Below are 20947 nucleotides of genomic sequence, written 5' to 3'. Positions count from 1 at the left end.
AAGTTGCACAAGAATAAAATACCAACTGTTAAAGATCATACCTCGTTGTTCCAAATTTCAGCAGCTACGTGAGTTCCATAACTCCTCAGCAGGGACGTGTCAATGGGACCTCCCGGGAAAGGCTCAGCAAGCTCATTCGGATTATCCTCATTGTAATCCTGAACCGGAACTTCAGCTTGTTCAGGAACTGCCTCACGACTAGCTCGTGCTTGTACTAGCCTTCTTCGCCCAGATGCTGTGGGTCGTGTTCTTTGCATATCATCGGCAGCATCGGGGACTTCCCCTCTAGATGAAGATGCACCACGTCTGATTCTTCTTCTGTCCATCCTATAATTTCAAACAAGAAATTCAAAATTGTTTTAGCAAATATATGATTTTTTAAAAGCTAAAAAAAAAAAAAAAAAATTTCAACACAGGTAATTCGGCAGTCAACTGCCGAGCAAAGTGAAACTGTTCGGCAGTTGACTGTCGAACACAGTTCCACCATTCGGCAGATGACTGTCGAACCAAAATAGGGAAATTCGAAATTTTCCCTTCGTTCGGTAGCGTGCTGCCGAACTAATTCAATTTGTTCGGCAGGTAACCACCGAATCAATATTCATTGTTCGGCAGTCACCTGTCGAACCAAAGTATGGGCATTTTCTGATTTTGCATTCGTTCGGTAGGGTACTGCCGAACCAATTCATTTAGTTCGGTAGATGGCTGCCGAATAGAATGAATTCGTTCGGCAGACCAGTGCCGAACGAGCTGCGAAATCAGAAAATGGAGGAACCCCGAAAATGCTCACTCCAAAAGCCGAAATCCTCCCTACAAATCTAGTGAAATAGACGAAAAAGGTATTTGGGATGGATTAACTAATTCAAATTAGATAAAAAAGTATTAGATTTACATTTACAACTAATGTATATAGAAACTCACTGAATATTAGAGCTGTGGTGGAGTTCACGGCGGTGCTGACGACGGCGATGACGGTGGTGATGAAGCCGGAGATGGGTGTCGGCAATGGTGGGTGTCGGGGCAATGGTGGGTGTCGGCAATGGTGGCTGTGGGGGTGTGTCGGCAAATGAGAAAATTGTGGCTGTGAGGTGAGATGTGTAGGGGGTGTGTAGTGTAGATATGTTTGTGGGGGTGTGTGTTTGTGAGGGTGTGTAATGTTTGGGTTGAGAGGGTGTGTAAAGAGAAATTTAGAATTGGTTGTGAGATTGGGGTATTTTGGTCATAATAGGGGTGTGTAAAAAAGAAATTTTATGCTTGACAAATTAATAGGGGGTGTGTAGGAGAAATTTGTGTGCAAAGAGAAAAATAGGGGTGTGCAAATAGCAGCTCCCATTTTAAATCATTTTTGGGGTTGAAATTTACCACAATGCCCCTCCTTCTAAAAAGATCTCCACATTTCTTTCCACCAAACTTCAATTTAGGACTCGTTTTCGCCTATGTGTTCACACATTTAAACTCTATTTAACTATGCTAATTTCATAATTTTAAGAGATACCTCTCAATTAATTCCCATTAAAAACCCAACTTTTCTCTTGAGGGCATAACGTCAATGCTCTTAAATAAATTACCAACCACGGTTCTGAGGTTTGAAAATTGTTCCGTAACTCCCATGGGCTTCACTCGTGTTGCACCATTTTTTTCTAACGGCTCGAAATTGAAACTTTGAGTTTCCCAAACTTTATTCACTTTAATTTAGTTACTCCCAAATAAATCTCCAAACATTCGTAATTGTCTCCAAATTTCTGGGTTCCACAACTTAACTTTCCTTTGTCCTTTTTAAGTCCACAACAAACAAAATTTAAATTCCTAGTGAAATTTGGTCGGGTTATTACACGGTGCACCTTGGTTTGTGGTGCAGCGGCTTTTTCACAAACGTAGTAGAGAAAACGCGATGGTTGTGATTGAGTTACTTTCGGACAACGATACCCCGCCTACATCGTTTTCGATCGACTTTTCGAGCGCTAGTAGTTCGTCATAGAGCGAGTGAATACCGCTTTATTTGTAAACTTTTACTTTATTTTATTTTATTGTACTTTCTTGATTTAAGTGACTAGTTTGTGGCTCATTAATGCATAAGTTTCACACATGGGAATTTCATTGTTTACAACCTTTTTGGGGGTGTGTCAGGTCAACCCTGTTGACTTTGACTTTTGTTTGACCTAGGTTGACCGAGGAGTTTTTGTATGTAATTTGATAAATAATTATCAACTTGGGCCTAATTTAATAAAAGGAATAGTAACACACCTTCCGGCGGGCTCACGAGCCATTGTGACGCGCACTGCTATTGACTCTGCCTACCCGTACTTCTAAGGGTAGTTCGGTATTTAAACAGGTTTATTCTCTTCAGTTAGTTCGAGGGTGAGGCAGCAATGGTGATGATCAATTTTAGGTTAATTGCAGAAGACGCCGGCTGCTACAAGCTCAATTTCCTTTAGGTCCGGTTTTGGGGCGTGACAATACATAAGAACATTTACAGGGGATTTACAAAGAGTTATCCATACCTTATTGTTCATGTTCGGGTTATTGTATGACAAGAGAATCTATTACGATCTGATAATAATTGAATAGGTTCACCAACTTTCTGGTTGTTCTGGATAGTCATGATATTTTCTTAGGCATCACTCGTGACTTGTGGAATGAAGAATTAATTAATAAAGATCATTTATTAATTATTCTTATTTTAGAAGTGTTTCTAATGGAAGACGATAAATTCCATTGCCAGAAGAATTAGAATCTAAGAGGTCACACTCTATATAAGGTTGATGACCAAGCAATAGAATGGTAGATGGAAGATATAATTAATTATTGGGTTGAAAATTAATTATTGGGAATAATTAATTAAAGTTCAAATTGAATTTGGGCTTATAATTATAATTGATATTTGGGTCGGACCTATGCAATGCCCAAAGCCCAAGTAAGTTGGATTTAGGCAAAGCCCATAATAATAAATATGAGATATTTATATTATGGAAATATTAATATATATATATATGGATATATATAATATTGGGATATTTGACTTAGTAAATGGTTTGGATAAAACCATCAACCTAAGTCTGATCAACCAAGTTTGACTTTGTAATTTATTTTGGATAAAAGTTAAATAAATAAAATATCCCAACAACCCATCCCATCCCCCCTACATGGCCGGCCACCCCTATGGACTTTAGGAAATTTAGTTTCCTACTAACAGTATAAATAAAGGTTATTTATCATCAGTTAATACAAGTGTCACATAAGGTTCAGACTTTGAGAGTACATTCTTTCACTTGCTGTGTGTTTGTGAAAGAGCAGAAAAACAGAGAGATAACCCACATAGGGCAGCCGGCCACTATAGAGAGAAAAGAGAGTTGAAGGAAGCTAGCACTCCCGATCATCTCTCTCTTCTACCTTGCTTGATCAATTCCTTGTGGACTATTTCTTAGAGGCACGACACTTGTGGTGCTTTGGTGAATCAAAAGAGTAGAAGATTCCACCATGGACAAGAATAGCTCCGTCGACGAACAAAAGAAGGTATGTCTTTATTATTGTTCGTTATTTGAATTCTATATATGCATATGATCGTATCCTAGGTATTGGGTTTGATAAGAAAAATTTTAATTTATTCTTTCCGCTGCGTTTTCTATAATAATCGTTATTATGATCAATCACTAGCTATTATTTCTAACATATAGCTATAGTGCTGCCATGCCTATAATTTGTAAATGGAGGCATCACTAGAGCTATATTAATTTAGTGCTTGAAAGGAAGCTAGATTTAGGGTTTAGGGGTAGCTTAATTTAGGGGGCAGCTTTTTGTTGGATTTGTAATACTTTAATTTTCCTTTCATGAATACATTTGATGTTGGAATGTTTGGATTTTAATTATGAGAATGAGTATGGATGTTTGGATTTAATTATGAGAATGGATGGATACATATTTTTTGAGAATGGCTTCAGGAATATCAATTATATCATTTTACAGGAAAATAAATTGATATCTAGCTACCACTGTTTACGAATCATTTTTTTTTTTTTTACAAATCTTATCAATAATATCGGTTTTTGAAAAAACCTATATGTTTGTAAGTGTACATATCAGTTTTTAAAGTATTTAATATCAATTTTCACATGATAAAGATATTAAATCTTTAACAAACTGATATTAAAGCCATCATAAATATCAGTTATACTTAAAAACCCAATATTGAAAGCCACTTTATTAAACTTTTATATCAGTTTCATTCATAAATACAACATTAAATCCACTATACATATCAATTCTCAAAATATAAACCGATATATAATGTTATTTGCATATCAGTTCCATAGTAAAACCGATATCATTTATAGCTATACTATATCCGATGTGTACAAACTATGTTATGTAAAACGTGTTAGATATCGGTTATCAATCTATAAATCGATATATATTCATATTCATATTCGTTCCCTATTAAAACTGATATTGTTTGTTGAACTATTATATCAGAACTGAACGAAATAAGATATGTAAACGATGTAAGATATCAGTGGAAAACCGATATAAAAGGACCCCCCCCCCCTTTAATATCACGTATGCACAGCTCGGTTTCTTACCCCTTTAATATTGGTTTTCCACCGATATTAAAGGGGGTATTTGTAGTAGTGTAGGAAATTGTGTTGGATAAGGTAGTAATTAGGTATCCTAATTGGCTTTAAAAAGGGAATGAATAAATAAGACTTACATAAAGGCAATTCAGGACAGTATGCAACTTAGTTTCTTTGCTTTGATTTAGTCTTGCATGATCGTAGGGGTATAAACTGATTTGATCAAACGCTAAAAAAAAACTGAACTAAAAAAGAAGTTATTAGTTATTCCCTCTTTGCCTCGATTTGAGATTGGATTGATGCAAGCCTGCTAATATATTGAACTGCTCATATTATGATCTTCCTGTTGAATATTGAAGCATGTTTATTTGACTTGTGTAATGAAATTAGAATGCATATATGGAACTGTCTCTACATAAATACACCTGCATGATTTAATTATGGTTCATTGAGGGCAGGATCTCCTTCATGGGGACTGCCTGTTGAAAATAATTTTTTTATTTACTTTTCATTCATTGAAGTTATTAAATGCTAAGCAATAAGTGAATACTGGTCATAGCAAAGTATTTCAAGTATAACGCATTTTCATTTTCATTTTGCACATCTCATAAAAGTTCAACATTCGTAAAATACTCACAAAAGACCATTACTCACGCCATCAAATAAGTATTGCTCATCTTCTATACCATCTCTGAGATGAATGTCCAAAGATTGCAAAATTAAAGAACAAATAAGCAATATTGATTATGTAATTTCCTCGGCAAAAATACATAGATAATGGAAAACAACCAGAAAACTTAACAAATCCGCAAAAGAAGAAACAAGTTCAAAGACTTCAGATGAAATGATGGTGTTCATCAAATCGTGCAACTTCTAGCATATAAAATGTAGAATAGATCGAATCAAGAGATTGGCCTTTTTAATAGCTTAATTTTCACTATGAAGAACCTCCTTGATGAGCATATCAAAGTTTATATAAGATGATCCCCCAACATCAGTAGCTCTTTCTGCCTTTTGTTTCCATTCTTGAGCCTTCATCCTCATTTGCTTACCTTTCTCCCCTTTCAACATTTCCTTAAGCAGTGATGAAACTTCGTCGTGCTTCACATCAAGATTGATTTCCATCCCAATCCCCCATATAGTGCACGCGCAGTGGCAATTCGTTTGTTGGTCAGCATTGAAAGGCCAACAGATCACAGGCACACCACCACATATAGCTTCTGTCATAGAGTTCCAACCACAATGTGTCAAAAATGCACCAACAGCAGGATGGCCTAGGACCTTCTCCTGAGCACACCAGCTCACTAGCAATCCTCTATCCTTAGTCTCCTCCAAAAATTCTTCGGACAACATTGCCGGTCCATCTTTCACGACATCAGGTCTAATAATCCATAAAAATGGCTGCTTACTATCTGCAATCCCCCATGCCAGTTCTTGAAAATGCTGGCTTGACATTACTGCCACACATCCATAGTTCACGTACAAAACAGACTTAGGTTCTCTGCTATCTAGCCACTCGAAAACTTTTGCTTCCTGCTTCCATAAACTTGGATTGAGTGACTCAGATAGGCTTTTCGGGACATGCTTTTGTTCTAGCAAGGAAAGAGGCCCAATTGAATAAATGTTTGGAAAATTGAATTTAGATATGACAGCTTGTAAGGCTTCTTGCTCAAATTCCTCAAAGTTGTTGAAAATTAAGGCACGAGCTTTTAGACAATCCTCTACTTCTTCTCTCATAAAATGGAACATGATGTCATTGGGATCGGTTGTTCTGAAAAAGCTTGGAAGGTCCTTCAGGCGTATGTTATTGCCCATACCAGTGAGATAGTCGTCAAGAGTTCCATCAGTGAGATAGTCGTCATCTGCAAAACGAATTTGTTCTACAATATTCACTCCAAAAAAAGATTACCAGATAAAATGAAAATGAAAATACAACAAATAAAGAACCTTGGGTAGGAAAATAAGTCTTAAGAAATTTACTTATTAAAAAGTCAACTCTAAATGGAATTTGGATTGAATTAGAGGCAATTCTAAAGAGTTTCCGGTCCTATAATCATGGTTCAGTAATAGTTACTTACTTTTAAATGGAAAAATCCTTCTTTTGATGAGTTCGGGGTAATGCAAATATCCAATGAAGGAGAAAGCAGAAGAAGTAAATAATGCAACCCCAGGAAGGCCCAAAGCCTCAGCAGCTCTAATAGCAAAGTTCATAACTCCATCAGCAATTATGCATGAAATAGGAGGCACATCGGGCGGAGAAGCATTCTTATTAAGCCTGTCCAAGAGCTCTTTGAAAGGACCAAAACAAGTTTTTCTTAATGAATCACATACCAGAGGAACATTTTGTGTTGCATCTGGATTTGATGGTGGCGGCGTTCCATCAGGTATAGTCTCAAACCTGAAATCAGGCAAGCCCTTTACAGAATCAGGGCCATTGGATCGGATTAAACGGTTGTAATTGAACTCTGTGTGGACAAAAGTGATATGGAAGCCTCTAGAATGCAAGAGCTTGGCAAATCTCATGACAGGGTTAACATGGCCTTGTGCTGGCCACGGGACCAGAACAGCATGAGGTTTTGTAGTACTCGTTTCCATTTTGTTGATTCAAGCTCTTGTTTAATCCCTGCCCAATGTGTGGCATATATATGTATGATGTATCCCATTTCATTTCAAGTGAATTTCAACAATTATTTCTCATTTCATCTGCATTTGAATTTCATTTCTAATTTTCTATTTTCTGCCATCCAATGATCCAAACAGGTCATGACAGGTCATTTTGAAGATGGGCACATCAAAGTTTTTTTTTTTTCATCTAATTACAACTTAAGAAACAACTGGGAGTTTGGTACCATCAAAATTCAAATAAATATCAGTCTCACTTCCCAATTAATATTAAAAACAAAAAAACAAAAAATAATACAGAATAGACCTTCCCCTAATAGAGCCTGTCCGGCTCTACCATAAATAAATAAATGCACTGCACTGATGAGTGATCACACACCAAAACCTAGTGTGGCTTTCCCCCACCAAAACCAATGGAGAGTACTCTGGTAGTTATAGCCTTAGCATGGCTAGCAGCAATGGCCTTTATCTCAAAGAAAATTCGTGAACGAAATCCCAAAAAAAGAATTCCACCTGGTCCAAAACCATGGCCTATTGTTGGCAATTTACACCAGCTTGGTACCCTCCCACATATATCTCTTCACTTTTTAGCCAAAAAGTATGGAGAAATTATGCAGGTAAAATATGGTTCCGGCACAGTTGTGGTTGCTTCATCGCCCAAAATGGCAGAAGAATTCCTAAAGACACATGATAATGTGTTTGCCTCTAGGCCTCCTCTGGCTTCTGGCAAATACACTGGTTACAATTACCAAGACATGACATGGGCGCCTTATGGACCACACTGGCGAAAAGCGCGCAAAGTTTACCTAACAGAGCTATTCACTCCCAAAAGGCTTGATTCCTTCCAATATATTCGTGTTGAGGAAAGGCGTAGATTCCTTTCCGGACTTTACGCTCAGAGAGGAAATCCAGTGGTGCTCAAAAACCATATCAGGAGTTATACTCTCTCCAGCATAAGCAGGGTGGTATTAAGCGACAAGTACTTCAGTGACCATAAAACTGACACTTCACTTGTGTCAATAAGTGAGTTTCATGAGATGATAGATGAGTGGATGGTGCTTAATGGTGTACTCAATATTGGCGACTGGATACCGTGGCTGCGTATCTTTGACCTGCAGGGATTTGTTAAGCAAATGAAGGCTTTGAATGACAAGTTCGAAGCTTTTCACAACTACGTGCTTGCTGATCACAAGGCCAAGAAGGAATTAGCTGGCAAGAATTTTGTTCCTAAAGACATGGTAGATGTGTTGCTGCAGTTCTCTGACGAGGATACTGATCCTGAGGCTAAGCTCACCACGGAAGCTGTCAAGGCTTTAGTCCATGTTAGTATTACATTCTTCTTCTTAATTTCAAGGTTAAATAATATTTCCTCTATATAATCTTTATTTTCTCTGTTAGTACGTAGTAGTACATTTTTATATACATAGTATATTCATTAGGCTTGCTTGTGTTTAATGGTACCAATTACATTCTAATTAATTATTTCTTGCTGTCCTAAATTATATTATATTAGGACCTAATGCCTGGTGGCACAGACACGTCTGGAGTCACAATGGAATGGGCAATTCATGAACTTCTTAGACACCCCCGAGTCCTTACAAAGTTAAGGGAAGAGCTTGACAGAGTAATTGGTCGAGAAAGATGGGTGCAAGAAAATGATTTCCCCGAAATGCCTTACTTAGAGGCTATTATTAAGGAGACATTGAGGTTACATCCACTCTCACCGTTGCTGGCACCACATTTCGCACTTGAGGATTGCAATGTAGCAGGCTATGACATAGCTAAAGGAACAACTGTCCTGATAAATACATGGAGCATAGGGAGGCACCCTGACCACTGGGATGATCCTTATGAATTCAAGCCGGAAAGGTTTTTGCAGGGCAGGGAAATAAGTATGATGGGACAGGATTTCACCCTGTTGCCATTTGGCTCGGGCCGAAGAAGGTGCCCTGGCTACAACCTCGGACTTAGGCTTGTTCGAACCACAGTTGCCAATGTGTTCCATGGTTTCAATTGGAAATTTCCCGAGGGTATGAAACCTGAAGATATATGCATGGTGGAACGCTATGGTCTGACTACGTGTCCTGAAGTCCCGGTTACCGTTATCCCGGAACCTCGACTTCCAATCCACCTCTATAAGTGATTGTATTTCATTTGTTTCTGTCCTGTGTTTCTGTCTGTGGTTTAGACCTTATTATTGTCATGGACTTTACTAATCATGAATAAAATAATTCGTCTTGGAATAAAAAGATTGTACCGTAGACGACCATTGTGGCATTAGATTTTGACTCTCTTCCAGTGGGACATTCTTGTCCTCAGTTGAATTATTACACAGAGGACAGAGCACAAGTCTGAAATGTGCATACCTTTTCTGATTAATAAGTCCTTAGTATGTAATCTTTACTTGCAGACCAACCAGAGTACAACAACATTTTTGGTAATGGTTTTTGGAAATCAAACAACCTTATACCAGTTCACTTTAGATCCTTTAATTTGGTTCTCATCAGTTCTCTCCAGCACTTCTGAGTAAACTTGCCATTTAAACCTTCCACTCAGTCTTATCAGGCTGCTGCTGATTCAACTGAAAATTTCCCAAGCAAATTAACCTCAATCTCCATTGATACTTTATTCCTCCTCTTGGGCCATTTCCACTCCCTTTGAACAAACACTTCTGAGATTTTTATATAGAGATTGGTGAGGAAAGCACATATAAGAGAGATCATACCTCTTATATAAGGGTCCCAAGGGATGCCAATTATCAAACTAGATATATGTAGAGATGCCAATCCCAATTTTTTGACTAGTGAAGCTCTAAACTTCACCCTTTAGTTCCCAGAGCTTCTTGATTGTCCATGAGCAATCTGAGGTAAAGGCGTGCCGAAAAAGATCTACCTCTTAATATAAAGTATAGTATGAATCCATTTGCCCAAAGGTTGTTAACTTGAGAGACACAGCCCATATGTGCTTTTGTCATTGAGGACTTGTTCCATTCTTTCACTCTTTTAAGTCCTAATTCACCCTTCTGCTTTGGTAGGCATACATCTGTCCATTTAACTTTAGCTTTAGTGCTGCTAACCAACTCAACTTGGTTGAGTTGGCCATTCTCTTAGTAAGAGAGGTATCAAGTCTTGGGTTCAAGTCCTGGTGTTACTAGGGCATGTTTGGTATTCTATTAAAAAACTATTTTTATTTTTCAAAAGTAAAAAATCAAGTTTTAGTCAAGAAAACATGTTTGGTAGACTATTTTCAAAAAGAGTTTTTAGAAGAAAATTAAAAAACGTGCCTATTTTTAAAAATAATAAAACATCGTTTTTCTCTTTTTTTTTTACACTTCCTTCTTTCTTAACTGTCATCATTTTTTAAATTTAAAAACTATTTTCAAATTTCATACCAAACAAGTTTTCAAATTTTAAAAATTGATTTTGAAACTCATATTAAAAAAAAAATCTTAATTTTTGAAAAAAAAATTTGAGTAGGATACCAAACAGGCCCTAACTTTCCACACGCCTATAACTTGTAACTTGTACTACTAACAATATACTTTGTATCTCCTTTGAACCAAAAAAAACTTTAACTTTAATGTGGCTTTGACCATCCCAGAGAAAATTTCTCATCATTTCTCAACATTTTGCATTGCATCTCTTTGTATAATATACAGAACACTTTGAATCAGTTGTAATCTGCCGCTATAATTTAATGAAGAGTTTGTCCAATCTTGGATTCTCTTGGTCATCCTAGAGATACATATGTTCAGACTTCATTAGGATTTATTTGATAGCTGTAACTTGTAAGAGCTCCCACATTAGAATAAAATTATTTATTTATTGTTTTAGTAAATATGGAAACAACCATTCATAAAATGAGGTCAGCCTGAACATAGGATCACTATGCTAATTTAATTTTGCATGGAACAACAACAAAGTTTACTATGTTAGTTTGACTTTGCAGCACATTGTTTTCCACTCATTTCTTGATTCGATCTTCTTGTAGTTGTAAATATGCAGTCTTTTTTGGCTGGTTTGATTACATCCAGAGCTGCAGCTTTTGCATTAAGATTAAGAGTTAATTACACTTACACCCCTTGAGATTTATCGTCTTTTCACATGAACCCCCTGAGATTTCAACAATTACACATACACCCCCTGAGATTTCAAAACTGTTGCATATAATCTTCTATAGTGAGACGAAAAATGATGAGAAATTATGCAAAAAAGCATGCTAAGGGTTGAAATGGCCTAATAAGATTACTCAAGCTGTAAGGTCCAACCTCAATACAAATATTTTCTTTTTTGTTTATTTATTTTTTTCGCATGTAGGGGGTTATATGCAATAGTTTTGAAACCTCAGGAGATGTATGTGTAATTTTTGAAACACCAAGGAGTGTTTGTGAAAACACGATAAACCTCAGGGGGTGTAAGTATAATTAACTCTTAAGATTAATAACAAAAGCAGTCTTTGAGAATTCTACAGATGGTCTTGTAAAGGGAGCTAGTATGTGAATATATGCTAATCATTTTATTGCTTTCTAGGATTTTATAGAATTTGTAATCATTTTTTGCATAATGACTTTGGATGTGACTTGATTGTGTTTTTCGAGTTTAGGTTGTATCCTTGTGAGGCATAGGAATGAATCTTAATCATAGAAGCTATAACCAATCTAATAATGATCACGTTGGATCAGATATAGTTGATAAGAGAGTACATTGATCGAGCTCAATGAATAGAGACCAAAATCCATAACAATGATCAAAGAGAAATCCCTGTGGTAGCATGCATGTTACTTTTGTAGTGCCTGAACACTATCATTAATTTATTACAGGACTGATTCAAGATGGCCGGAGCTTGTCTTTGCATGGCATCGTAATCAGTATTCACGATTCGCCAAAGCAAGTTGGAGGAACCGAAGCAAGTTGTCAGTCTCACACAAGTTGGGTTCTGCCCTTCCAGGAACCGAAGCAAAAACCAATTATTGGAGGTCATCCCCTCTTTTGGTGCACTGTTTGTTGTCCGTTTTCGCCCCTTTGCTGGATTGTCTAACACTCTAACCCACAAGATCTCTTTTTTAAGATAGAGCACAAATCTTCTTTGATTCTGTTCCAATCACTTGCTGCTGTGATATTTGTCTTCTTTTCTGTGCATGTTGCCATGATTGATCTCAATTGAGCAGTCACCCACGTGACTGCTGCGGTTGGGTGACTGCGGGATCAAAACTTTTCATCAATAATACAAGCCAATCAAGACATGACAAGTAAGATGCAGAATTATCTCCATAATATTAATTGTCTTCTTTTCTGAGCACGTTGCCAAGATTGATGATCTCAATTGAGCAGTCACCCATGTGCCTGGGTAAAGCTGGTCATATGATTCATTTAACTATTTCATGAACCACATCTATTGATCAGTACTCATCAAAAAATCAAGTCCAAGCCAGCCAAACAAGACATGATATTAATGCTCTCATTGAAAGCAACTACGTACATAGGAAATTACACACTCCTCAACTTAAACTTGCTTATCTAAACAAGGCCGGCCATGAACAAGGCAATGCCTGGGGATCAATAATCTTCATCCATAATAATTTTTAAATATCCCCATTTTTTAAAACAAATAAAAAACAATACATACATTTGAAATAGGAAGAGAACAAACTATCTATTAATATTAAAATACAGATCTGGTCTCTCTCACAACCCCTTTTCCCTCTCTACTGATCTCTCTCCTCTACACCACGCATTCCCATTCATAAATCACAATCTTAGAAAACCCCAACCCGAATCACAAGCAATCAAAGACCCGCCCCCTCAGGTCCTCCGCGACTGCAATTTTTTTTCCTTTTTGAATTGAATCTCCTTAGTTGTGGTTGTCTTGGATTTTTTTAAAATATGCTTTGTGCAGATATGCAATCTTCATCCATAATTTTTAAATAAACAAATCCATTAACAAGAAAAATGTTAGTTCTGGGTGTTCTAGTAATAGTACTAGTGCTGCTTGATTACAAATTCTTCATTATTGTGCTGCAACATGATTTTCAAATATCTTTCACCTTTTTATTCTTACTTTGATATGCTGACCAAATTAGCATTCTTTACTCCTGATTTTTTGTCTTTGTATAGATGCATACACAGAACAGATTAGTAATCTTTGCTATCTTCTTTGGACAACCCCACAAGCTGTAAACTTGAACAAGTGTGATGGCTTACAAAGCTAGCAAGCAACTCATTTTCAATGAGTGCTTCAACTGTTTACCCTCCATAGGAGCAGATTAATCAATTCAATCACATAAGCTTAGAAGTAAAATAGAAGTCCTTTTCAAAAGCACTTATTAGCATATTAAGCATAAATGAGTAGTAATTGTGTCGTACATATGTTTGCATTGAAGTTCTCCCTGAGATAATATATATGCATCGTAAAATATTATACTCTAGGTAAATGGTAAATTAACATCATCTAAATGTGGTTAAGACTAGGGGCAAGGTACAAAAACTGGACAAAAATTATGTTCATACAATGCGAAGAGATTACATCCAGTAAAGAACAAATGTTGAATTCAGATCATACAAGCCAATCAAGACATGACAAGTAAGATGCAGAATTATCTCCATAATATTTCACATACCTTTTGTAGCGGAAAACAAAAATTCAAGAAAAAAAGCAGAAAATCGGAGGAAAAAGTTTTCTTAAAATGAACAAAACAAAAAGAAAAGGAAAAAAGAGCGCACATAAACAAACCTGCGATAGGCCACAGGGAAGGCTTGGAATCGCAATTGCGCTCTCGAAGCATTTTTGTTGTTGGATTTGCAAGAAAATAGCGTATAATAACAAAAAGAAATCATGAATCAAAAGAGAGGGAGAGAGAGAGGGGTACCGACAATGGCGTCAAAATCAGAGATAGCAACATACGCTCCTAATTTAAAATCGCATACGCTCCTTTTGTTCTAGTGTACCTAGCACTAATCAGCCTTTTTCGGTGCCGACGACACCATTTGAGACCTTAGTCGTCGTTGATCATCTCTCCAGGCTCTAAAAAGAGAAAAATCAAGAATTTAACAATAGAAAAATTAAGGGCCCGTTTGGCATTGCTTCTTAGAAGCACTTTTATTTAGTAACGCTGTTATTAGAAACGCTTATATTAAGAAGCACATATAAATTTTTATAAAACTTTTAAGTTGTTCATGCAAAAGCACTTGAAAGTGCTAGGAAGCACCTGACAGGTGTTTCTCAAAAAAACCCCTTAAAAGCGCTTTTATAACTCAGAAGCACTTCTATTTATTTTTGTCAAACGCTACCAAAAGTGCTTTTACTAATTTGAAAGCGTTTTTGACAATTCTAAAAGAAGTGCCATGGATGACACAAAACGACGTCGTTTTGAGTGACTGAAGGGGCTGGACTCAAAACGATGTCATTTTGACTAAAGGTTTGAATTTCAAATTTGCAATTCAATCTTCACGAGTACACGATTAGTTTGAAAGTAAGATTAGAATGATGGATGTAATTATAAAAGGAGTTCGATTAAGGGGCTCTACTTGTGGGCCCCCTACTTTTCTTGGGTTTTTGATAGTCACTACTATGAAACAGGTCTTTCTTGGCGAACAGTACTGGCGGATTATCTCTGTCCGCCAGCAATGCTCAAATAGTCTTGGTAGATCCATTAGTCTGACATAAATTCTCTGACGTGGCGGATTAAACCGCTAGGAACAAATTTCCTGGCAAGTTAAACCGACATGAATGCTTAAGCGGGAAAACTCTCACACAGGAAAAGTCCAGCTAGTGGCCAAACTCAATCCTGTCGGATTGGGCCGCCAGCACATGTATTTTTTTATTTAATCCTGGCGGTCCAAACCGCTAGAATAGGTCATAATCTAAATGAAATTTCATTTCTTCTTCTTCGCCCCTCTGTGCCGCTCCTCATCTTTTTTCTTCTTCAATCTTTCCTCGCCGCAAACAAGTGCAAACGCTTTTGTTTTTCTTCTTATTTTCTCCATCTTATTTTCCCTTCGTTTTTACTTCAAAATAAGAGGGGTTCTTGTGTGTCTCTTGATTCTTTGTTCATTTATGGGTCTTCTAATTAAATTTAATATTTAGTTTTTGTGTTTTATTTTGCAGGCCAACCCAAGGATTCACTTTGATGCAATAGATCAGATCGAATACTTTTTGATTTGGCAACAAGGTTTTTCTATAATAAGATTTTGATTTGGCTGAGGGTTTTTTTCAAATCTATTTTTCTTTGGTGTTTGTCCATTTAGGAGTGGTGAAGTTTCTATCCAAGTCGCTCTCCAACCCGAATTCGAAAACTTCGACAGTGGAGAAGGTTCTGAAGCTGCTCGAAACGGTGTCGTCGGTGAAGGAGTTTTCTCCCCTCTTATCCTTTAATTTGTAACCAAATGAATAAAAAAATGAAAAAAATCAATATATATAGTTCAAGTAAGAGGCAAAATTATCTCTATAACATTTCATATGCCTTTCTCACATCAAATGATTTTCTAACCATAGTAAACACCTCCTTCATTAGCAGTGAACAACCTGCAGATAATGAAAGATAATTGTGGAGGGAAAAATTCTCATAGCCAATGCCGAACTAGACTACGGCGCCTCACGGTCAGTTCGGCCACCCTCCGGTCTACTTCTTGGCAGTTTTGACTCCTGCACTTCAAGAAAAGTGAACTCGTCTGGCGACCATGGACTATCTGATACTTAAGTTAGCCTTTAGAGAGAGACACAGAGAGAGAGAATATGTATCTCTACTCAAATGTATATGCTCAAGTTAAAATGTTCGAACCCTTTACTTGAGGATCGTTCCTCCTTTTATAGGTGAAGTACTCCTGCCACCCGCGGGACTATTATATCCCATTTGCAGGGTAGGTCGGCCACCTAGGAGAATGGCTCTGACACCTCTAGTGGTGTCCTTTCTTTTGACCTCTGGGTCTTGTCTGATGTGATTGCGCTTGCTCTTTTGCAAGCGGCTAACATCAAGGTGGCTTGACTAAGACTTGCCTCAGATCTTGTCTCCTGTACTATCCACCAGTGTAATGACACGTGGCCAAGCATTTAATGTGTAAGACCCTAAAATTTTTGCGTATTTTATTTTCCGGTTTGCTAAGTTTTATTCTTAGAATTGACAAATTTTTATGAAGTCCAAGTGACTAAGGTTAGACCTTAGTAGTGTAGATCTTGTTTTTCTGAGTTTAACGATGTGTGTTTCGTTGAAATTGGAGTTCGAATGAGGGAGTTACGAATTATTGAAGTTGGGTAATTATTTTAGGCTATTATTTGATTTTTTGGAATATTATTTGAAAAAGTTGGATTTTTCATAAAAGTTTTGGAGATCAAAATAATATTTTGAGACTATAGATAATTAGTACTCAGTCTTACGAGTCCGTAGGAAATTTCAGAAGATTTTTCAAAGCTCAGGTGTATTTTTGATGAATTTTTTAAGTTGGGAGAATTTAGAAAAATTTGAATTGTTGACAAGGTGCTTACGCGGACTGACACGCTGATGTGGCGAGACATTTCCAATTACATTCTATCCATATGTTGTACAATTACATTCATTCATAACGCAGTAAAGCTTCAGTTGTTTTTTTGATGATTCACCTTTTTTCTTTTGGATGTGAAATGTAAAGGTTGTAGCTAGAGGATTATAGCTTAGTATCTTTTTCTCTTTCTTTTTTTATGTTCTCTAAAATTTTTTGAAAATACCATGAATTCAATTTTGTACAAGTTATTGAAAAAAGAAACAAGGATAATAATGACGAAAATGAATGTTTATTATATTTTCTCTCCTTGTGACGTCCTACAACACCATCAAGGAGGTAATATTATGATTGCTTTCGGGATATTTCCATAAATGAGATTCAAAAAGGGTGTGTCATCGTCACAAGCTAGTCACAACTTCCAAATTCTAATAAAAATTGGACAAGAAATGTAATCACCAAGGCGAGCACTTTTACCTCTGGCTGCATAAATTTGTGCTCTGGCAGTAAGTCAGTAACAGTGGCCATAAAATGAAGTTCATTTTCCTTATAAAAGATAAAACAAGAATTAATAAAGCTCGTAGTACCAACTAACCCAGTCAGTCCTTGCCATTTTTAAAATCGATCTAGTACTATATAAGGCTAGCTATGTTGCTAGGAACGAGTACGAAACATTGCAACACTGGTTCACAATAATTTGAATTGTGAACCTTGTTGCACAAAGCTTTGTTTCATAACATATATAATGGCATTCACTAACACCACATCCACTGTATCCACATCCACTGCATTCACTAACATCTCATCCACCTTTTCCTCGGCCATCTTGATAGCATTGGCAGTTTTAACACTTGCGCTACATAAGTTAAATCTGCTGCTAGGTTACCAAAAGAGACAACCGAAACGAGGAGGCCGAGGTCCAGTACTTCCTCCAGGGCCCAAACCCTTGCCTATCATTGGGTGCCTACATTGGATGGTCGGTAACAAACCGGCATTCCGATGGATACATAGAATGATGGATAAAATGAACACTGAAATTGCATGCATCCGTCTTGGGAGAGTTCATGTCATTACTGTTACTTCTCCTGAAGTGGGACAAGAGTTCTTGCTTAGGCAAGACAGCACTTTTTCCTCAAGACCTGTTCACATGTCCACAGAATTACCAACCTATGGCTACTTGACAGTAGCTCTAACACCTTACGGCAATCAATGGAAGAAGATGAGGAGAGTCGTCACCAGTGAGGTGCTTTCAGCTCAAAGGCACCGTTGGCTTCAAGATAAAAGAATGGAAGAAGCTGATCACCTTACTCGTTGCGTGTATAATTTGTGCAACGTTGACGAGGGTGGCATAGTGAACGTACGCACTGTGGCACAACATTATTGTGGAAATGTGATTAGGAAATTGATGCTTAACAAAAGATCCTTCGGAAAAGGAATGGTAGATGGTGGGCCAGGTCCGGAGGAAATAGAGCATGTTGATTCGCTTTTCAAAATTCTCGGATATATTAATGCATTTAGCATATCAGATTACCTACCATGGTTGCGACTATTTGATTTAGACGGTCACGAACATATCCTCCGCAATGCTCTGGAAAGTATAAAAAAATACAATGATCCCGTCATTGATGAAAGGATTCACTTGTGGAGAAATGGGATAAAGAAAAAGAGTGAGGAGGCTCAAGACATTCTTGATGTTCTAATTCAGCTTACTGACCCCTCAACTGGGGCTCCATTATTAACATCTGCAGAAATCAAGGCGCAAATTCTTGTAAGAACACTTTCCTTTTCTTAATTTCCAAACCCCTGCTCAAGCTCTCAAACTTTTGCTCTCTATTAAGTAATTAATTTTTTTATTGCATTTTTACTTGGGAGCTTCTATAATGACTGCAGGCATAGAATGCCTGCACCAAAAAAAAAAAAAAAAAAAATAGAGAACCTGCTGAACTGGTAAACAAGTTTTACCATTTTTTTGATGCATCCCTCAAGATAATGGTAACTCTTGATCAAGATGTGGTAACTTACCATATTCTTGATCCAAGTTACCATTTTCTTGAACCAAACATCAAGAAAATGGTAACCAAAACCTTGCCTCAAACCAAGTTACCACTTTTTTGATCGTTCGATCAAGAAAATGGTAACTTGGTTCAAGAATGTGGTAACCAAGCCCAATCATGACCAAAATTACCATTTTTTTGATTTTTTTCCTCAAGAAATGGTTACTTGTTCTCAAGAAATGGTAAGTTACCATTTTCTTGATCAAAGTTACCATATTCTTGAACCAAACATCAAGAAAATGGTAACAAATTAGTGAGGCAAAAAACGTTACCACTTTCTTGATCGTTCGATCAAGAAAATGGTAACTTGGTTCAAGAATATGGTAACCAAGCCCAATCTTGACCAAAGTTACCATTTTCTTGATTTTTTTCCTCAAGAAATGGTAACTTTTTCTCAAGAAATGGTAAGTTACCATTTTCTTGATCCAAGTTACCATTTTCTTGAACCAATCCTCAAGAAATGGTAACCAAATCAGTGGGGCAAAAAACGTTACCACTTTCTTGATCATTCGATCAAGAAAATGGTAACTTGGTTCAAGAATGTGGTAACGAAGCCCAATCTTGACCAAAGTTACCACTTTCTTGATTTTTTTCCTCAAAAAATGGTAACTTTTTCTCAAGAAATGGTAAGTTACCATTTTCTTGATTCAAGTTACCATTTTCTTGAACCAATCCTCAAGAAAATGGTAACCAAATCAGCCAAGCAAAAAACGTTACCACTTTCTTGATCGTTCGATCAAGAAAATGGTAACTTGGTTCAAGAATGTGGTAACCAATCCCAACCTTGAACAAAGTTACCATTTTCTTGATTTTTTTCCTCAAGAAATGGTAATTTTTTCTCAAGAAATGGTAAGTTACCATTTTCTTGGTCCAAGTTACCATTTTCTTGAACCAATCCTCAAGAAAATGGTAACCAAATCAGCCAAGAAAAAATCGTTACCACTTTCTTGATTGTTCGATCAAGAAAATGGTAACTTTGATCAAGAAAGTGGTAACCAAGCCCAACCTTCACCAAAGTTACCATTTTCTTGATTTTTTTTCTCAAGAAATGGTAACTTTTTCTTAAGAAATGGTAAGTTACCATTTTCTTGATCCAAGTTACCATTTTCTTGAACCAAACATCAAGAAAATGGTAACCAAATCAGTGGGGCAAAAAATGTTACCACTTTCTTGATCGTTCGATCAAGAAAATGGTAACCTCAGTCAAGAATATGGTAACGAAGCCAAATCTTGACCAAAGTTATCATTTTCTTGATTGTTTTTCTCAAGAAATGGTAACTTTTTCTCAAGAAATGGTAAGTTACCATTTTCTTGACCCAAGTTACCATTTTCTTGAACCAATCCTCAAGAAACTGGTAAGCAAATCAGTGGGGCAAAAACGTTACCACTTTCTTGATCGTTCGATCAAGAAAATGGTAACTTCGATCAAGAAAGTGGTAACCAAGCCCAACCTTGACCAAAGTTACCATTTTCTTGATTTTTTTCTCAAGAAATGGTAACTTTTTGTCAAAAATTGGTAAGTTACCATTTTGTTGATCCAAGTTACCATTTTCTTGAACTAAACATCAAGAGAATGGTAACTTCATCACTGGGCCAAAAATCGTTTCGCACTGCAACTGTGTATAGACGAAAGGGCAATTGCAATCACAGACTACTAAATACAAGCTCCTGTTTGACAATCAGGTTTTGACATGCAATCCAAAATTCTGAACAAAATTGCTTCTATAGTTATATACCAAATTACCAACTATGAAATATAGTCTTAAGGTATAGGGTATTGGGTAAGTTATAGGATTTAAAATTTTAAAAAAACACAATAGGATTTAGGATATATAATATAGGGTTTAAGTTTAAGTTTCTAATTTAACCAAAACCCAAACCACTCATATTTATACATTTAGACAGTAACTGTGGTTCCTACTAATATATTTTGGCGGAAGCCTTTTAGCTCATTTCTCTTACAATTTGATTCCCTACATGTACTTAACTTTTTCGTGGAGATGTGAGTTTGTCTAGTTTCATAAAGACTATAAATTTAATTGATCCCCTTGTAATAGTTTTGACTTAATAAACAAGCAATGTTAGAATCAAGCATTTACATGTTGCTGAATATCACTGGGCCAAAAAAAGGTTTCGCACTGCAACTGTGTATACACGAAAGGGCAATTGCATTCTCAGAGTGCTAAATACGAGCTCCTGTTTGACAATCAGGTTTTGACATGCAATCCAAAATTAC

General features: G+C 36.7%; 3 protein-coding genes across 3 annotated transcripts in view; 2 read left to right on the top strand and 1 right to left on the bottom strand.

Annotated features, from left to right (window-relative positions):
- Nucleotides 1-5223: 5223 nt before the first annotated feature.
- Nucleotides 5224-7168, bottom strand: LOC147286237 (linamarin synthase 2-like). Its single transcript, XM_086240252.1, has 2 exons — nucleotides 6644-7168; nucleotides 5224-6427 (listed from the first exon to the last, which is right to left on the bottom strand). The coding sequence occupies exons 1-2, from the start codon at nucleotides 7158-7160 to the stop codon at nucleotides 5493-5495; spliced, it is 1452 nt and encodes a 483-aa protein (XP_086096378.1). The 5' UTR covers nucleotides 7161-7168; the 3' UTR covers nucleotides 5224-5492.
- Nucleotides 7169-7532: 364 nt separating this feature from the next.
- Nucleotides 7533-9469, top strand: LOC147286236 (flavonoid 3'-monooxygenase-like). Its single transcript, XM_086240423.1, has 2 exons — nucleotides 7533-8509; nucleotides 8701-9469. The coding sequence occupies exons 1-2, from the start codon at nucleotides 7601-7603 to the stop codon at nucleotides 9328-9330; spliced, it is 1539 nt and encodes a 512-aa protein (XP_086096549.1). The 5' UTR covers nucleotides 7533-7600; the 3' UTR covers nucleotides 9331-9469.
- An 8075-nt stretch (nucleotides 9470-17544) lies between these two features.
- The window catches only part of LOC147286230 (phenylalanine N-monooxygenase CYP79D16-like), a 41546-nt gene continuing 38143 nt past the window's right edge, over nucleotides 17545-20947 (top strand). Inside the window, exon 1 of the mRNA XM_086239088.1 lies at nucleotides 17545-18425. Coding sequence (XP_086095214.1) covers nucleotides 17631-18425 — 795 coding nt within the window. The 5' untranslated portion in view covers nucleotides 17545-17630. The remainder of the gene's footprint in view (nucleotides 18426-20947) is intronic.

The sequence above is a fragment of the Dryas octopetala genome, chromosome 4 (assembly GCF_963921425.1).
Source record: "Dryas octopetala chromosome 4, drDryOcto1.1, whole genome shotgun sequence".
Lineage (NCBI taxonomy): Eukaryota > Viridiplantae > Streptophyta > Magnoliopsida > Rosales > Rosaceae > Dryas > Dryas octopetala.
The sequence above is the reverse complement of the archived record's forward strand: the minus strand, read 5'-3'. Positions and strand labels throughout refer to the sequence as shown.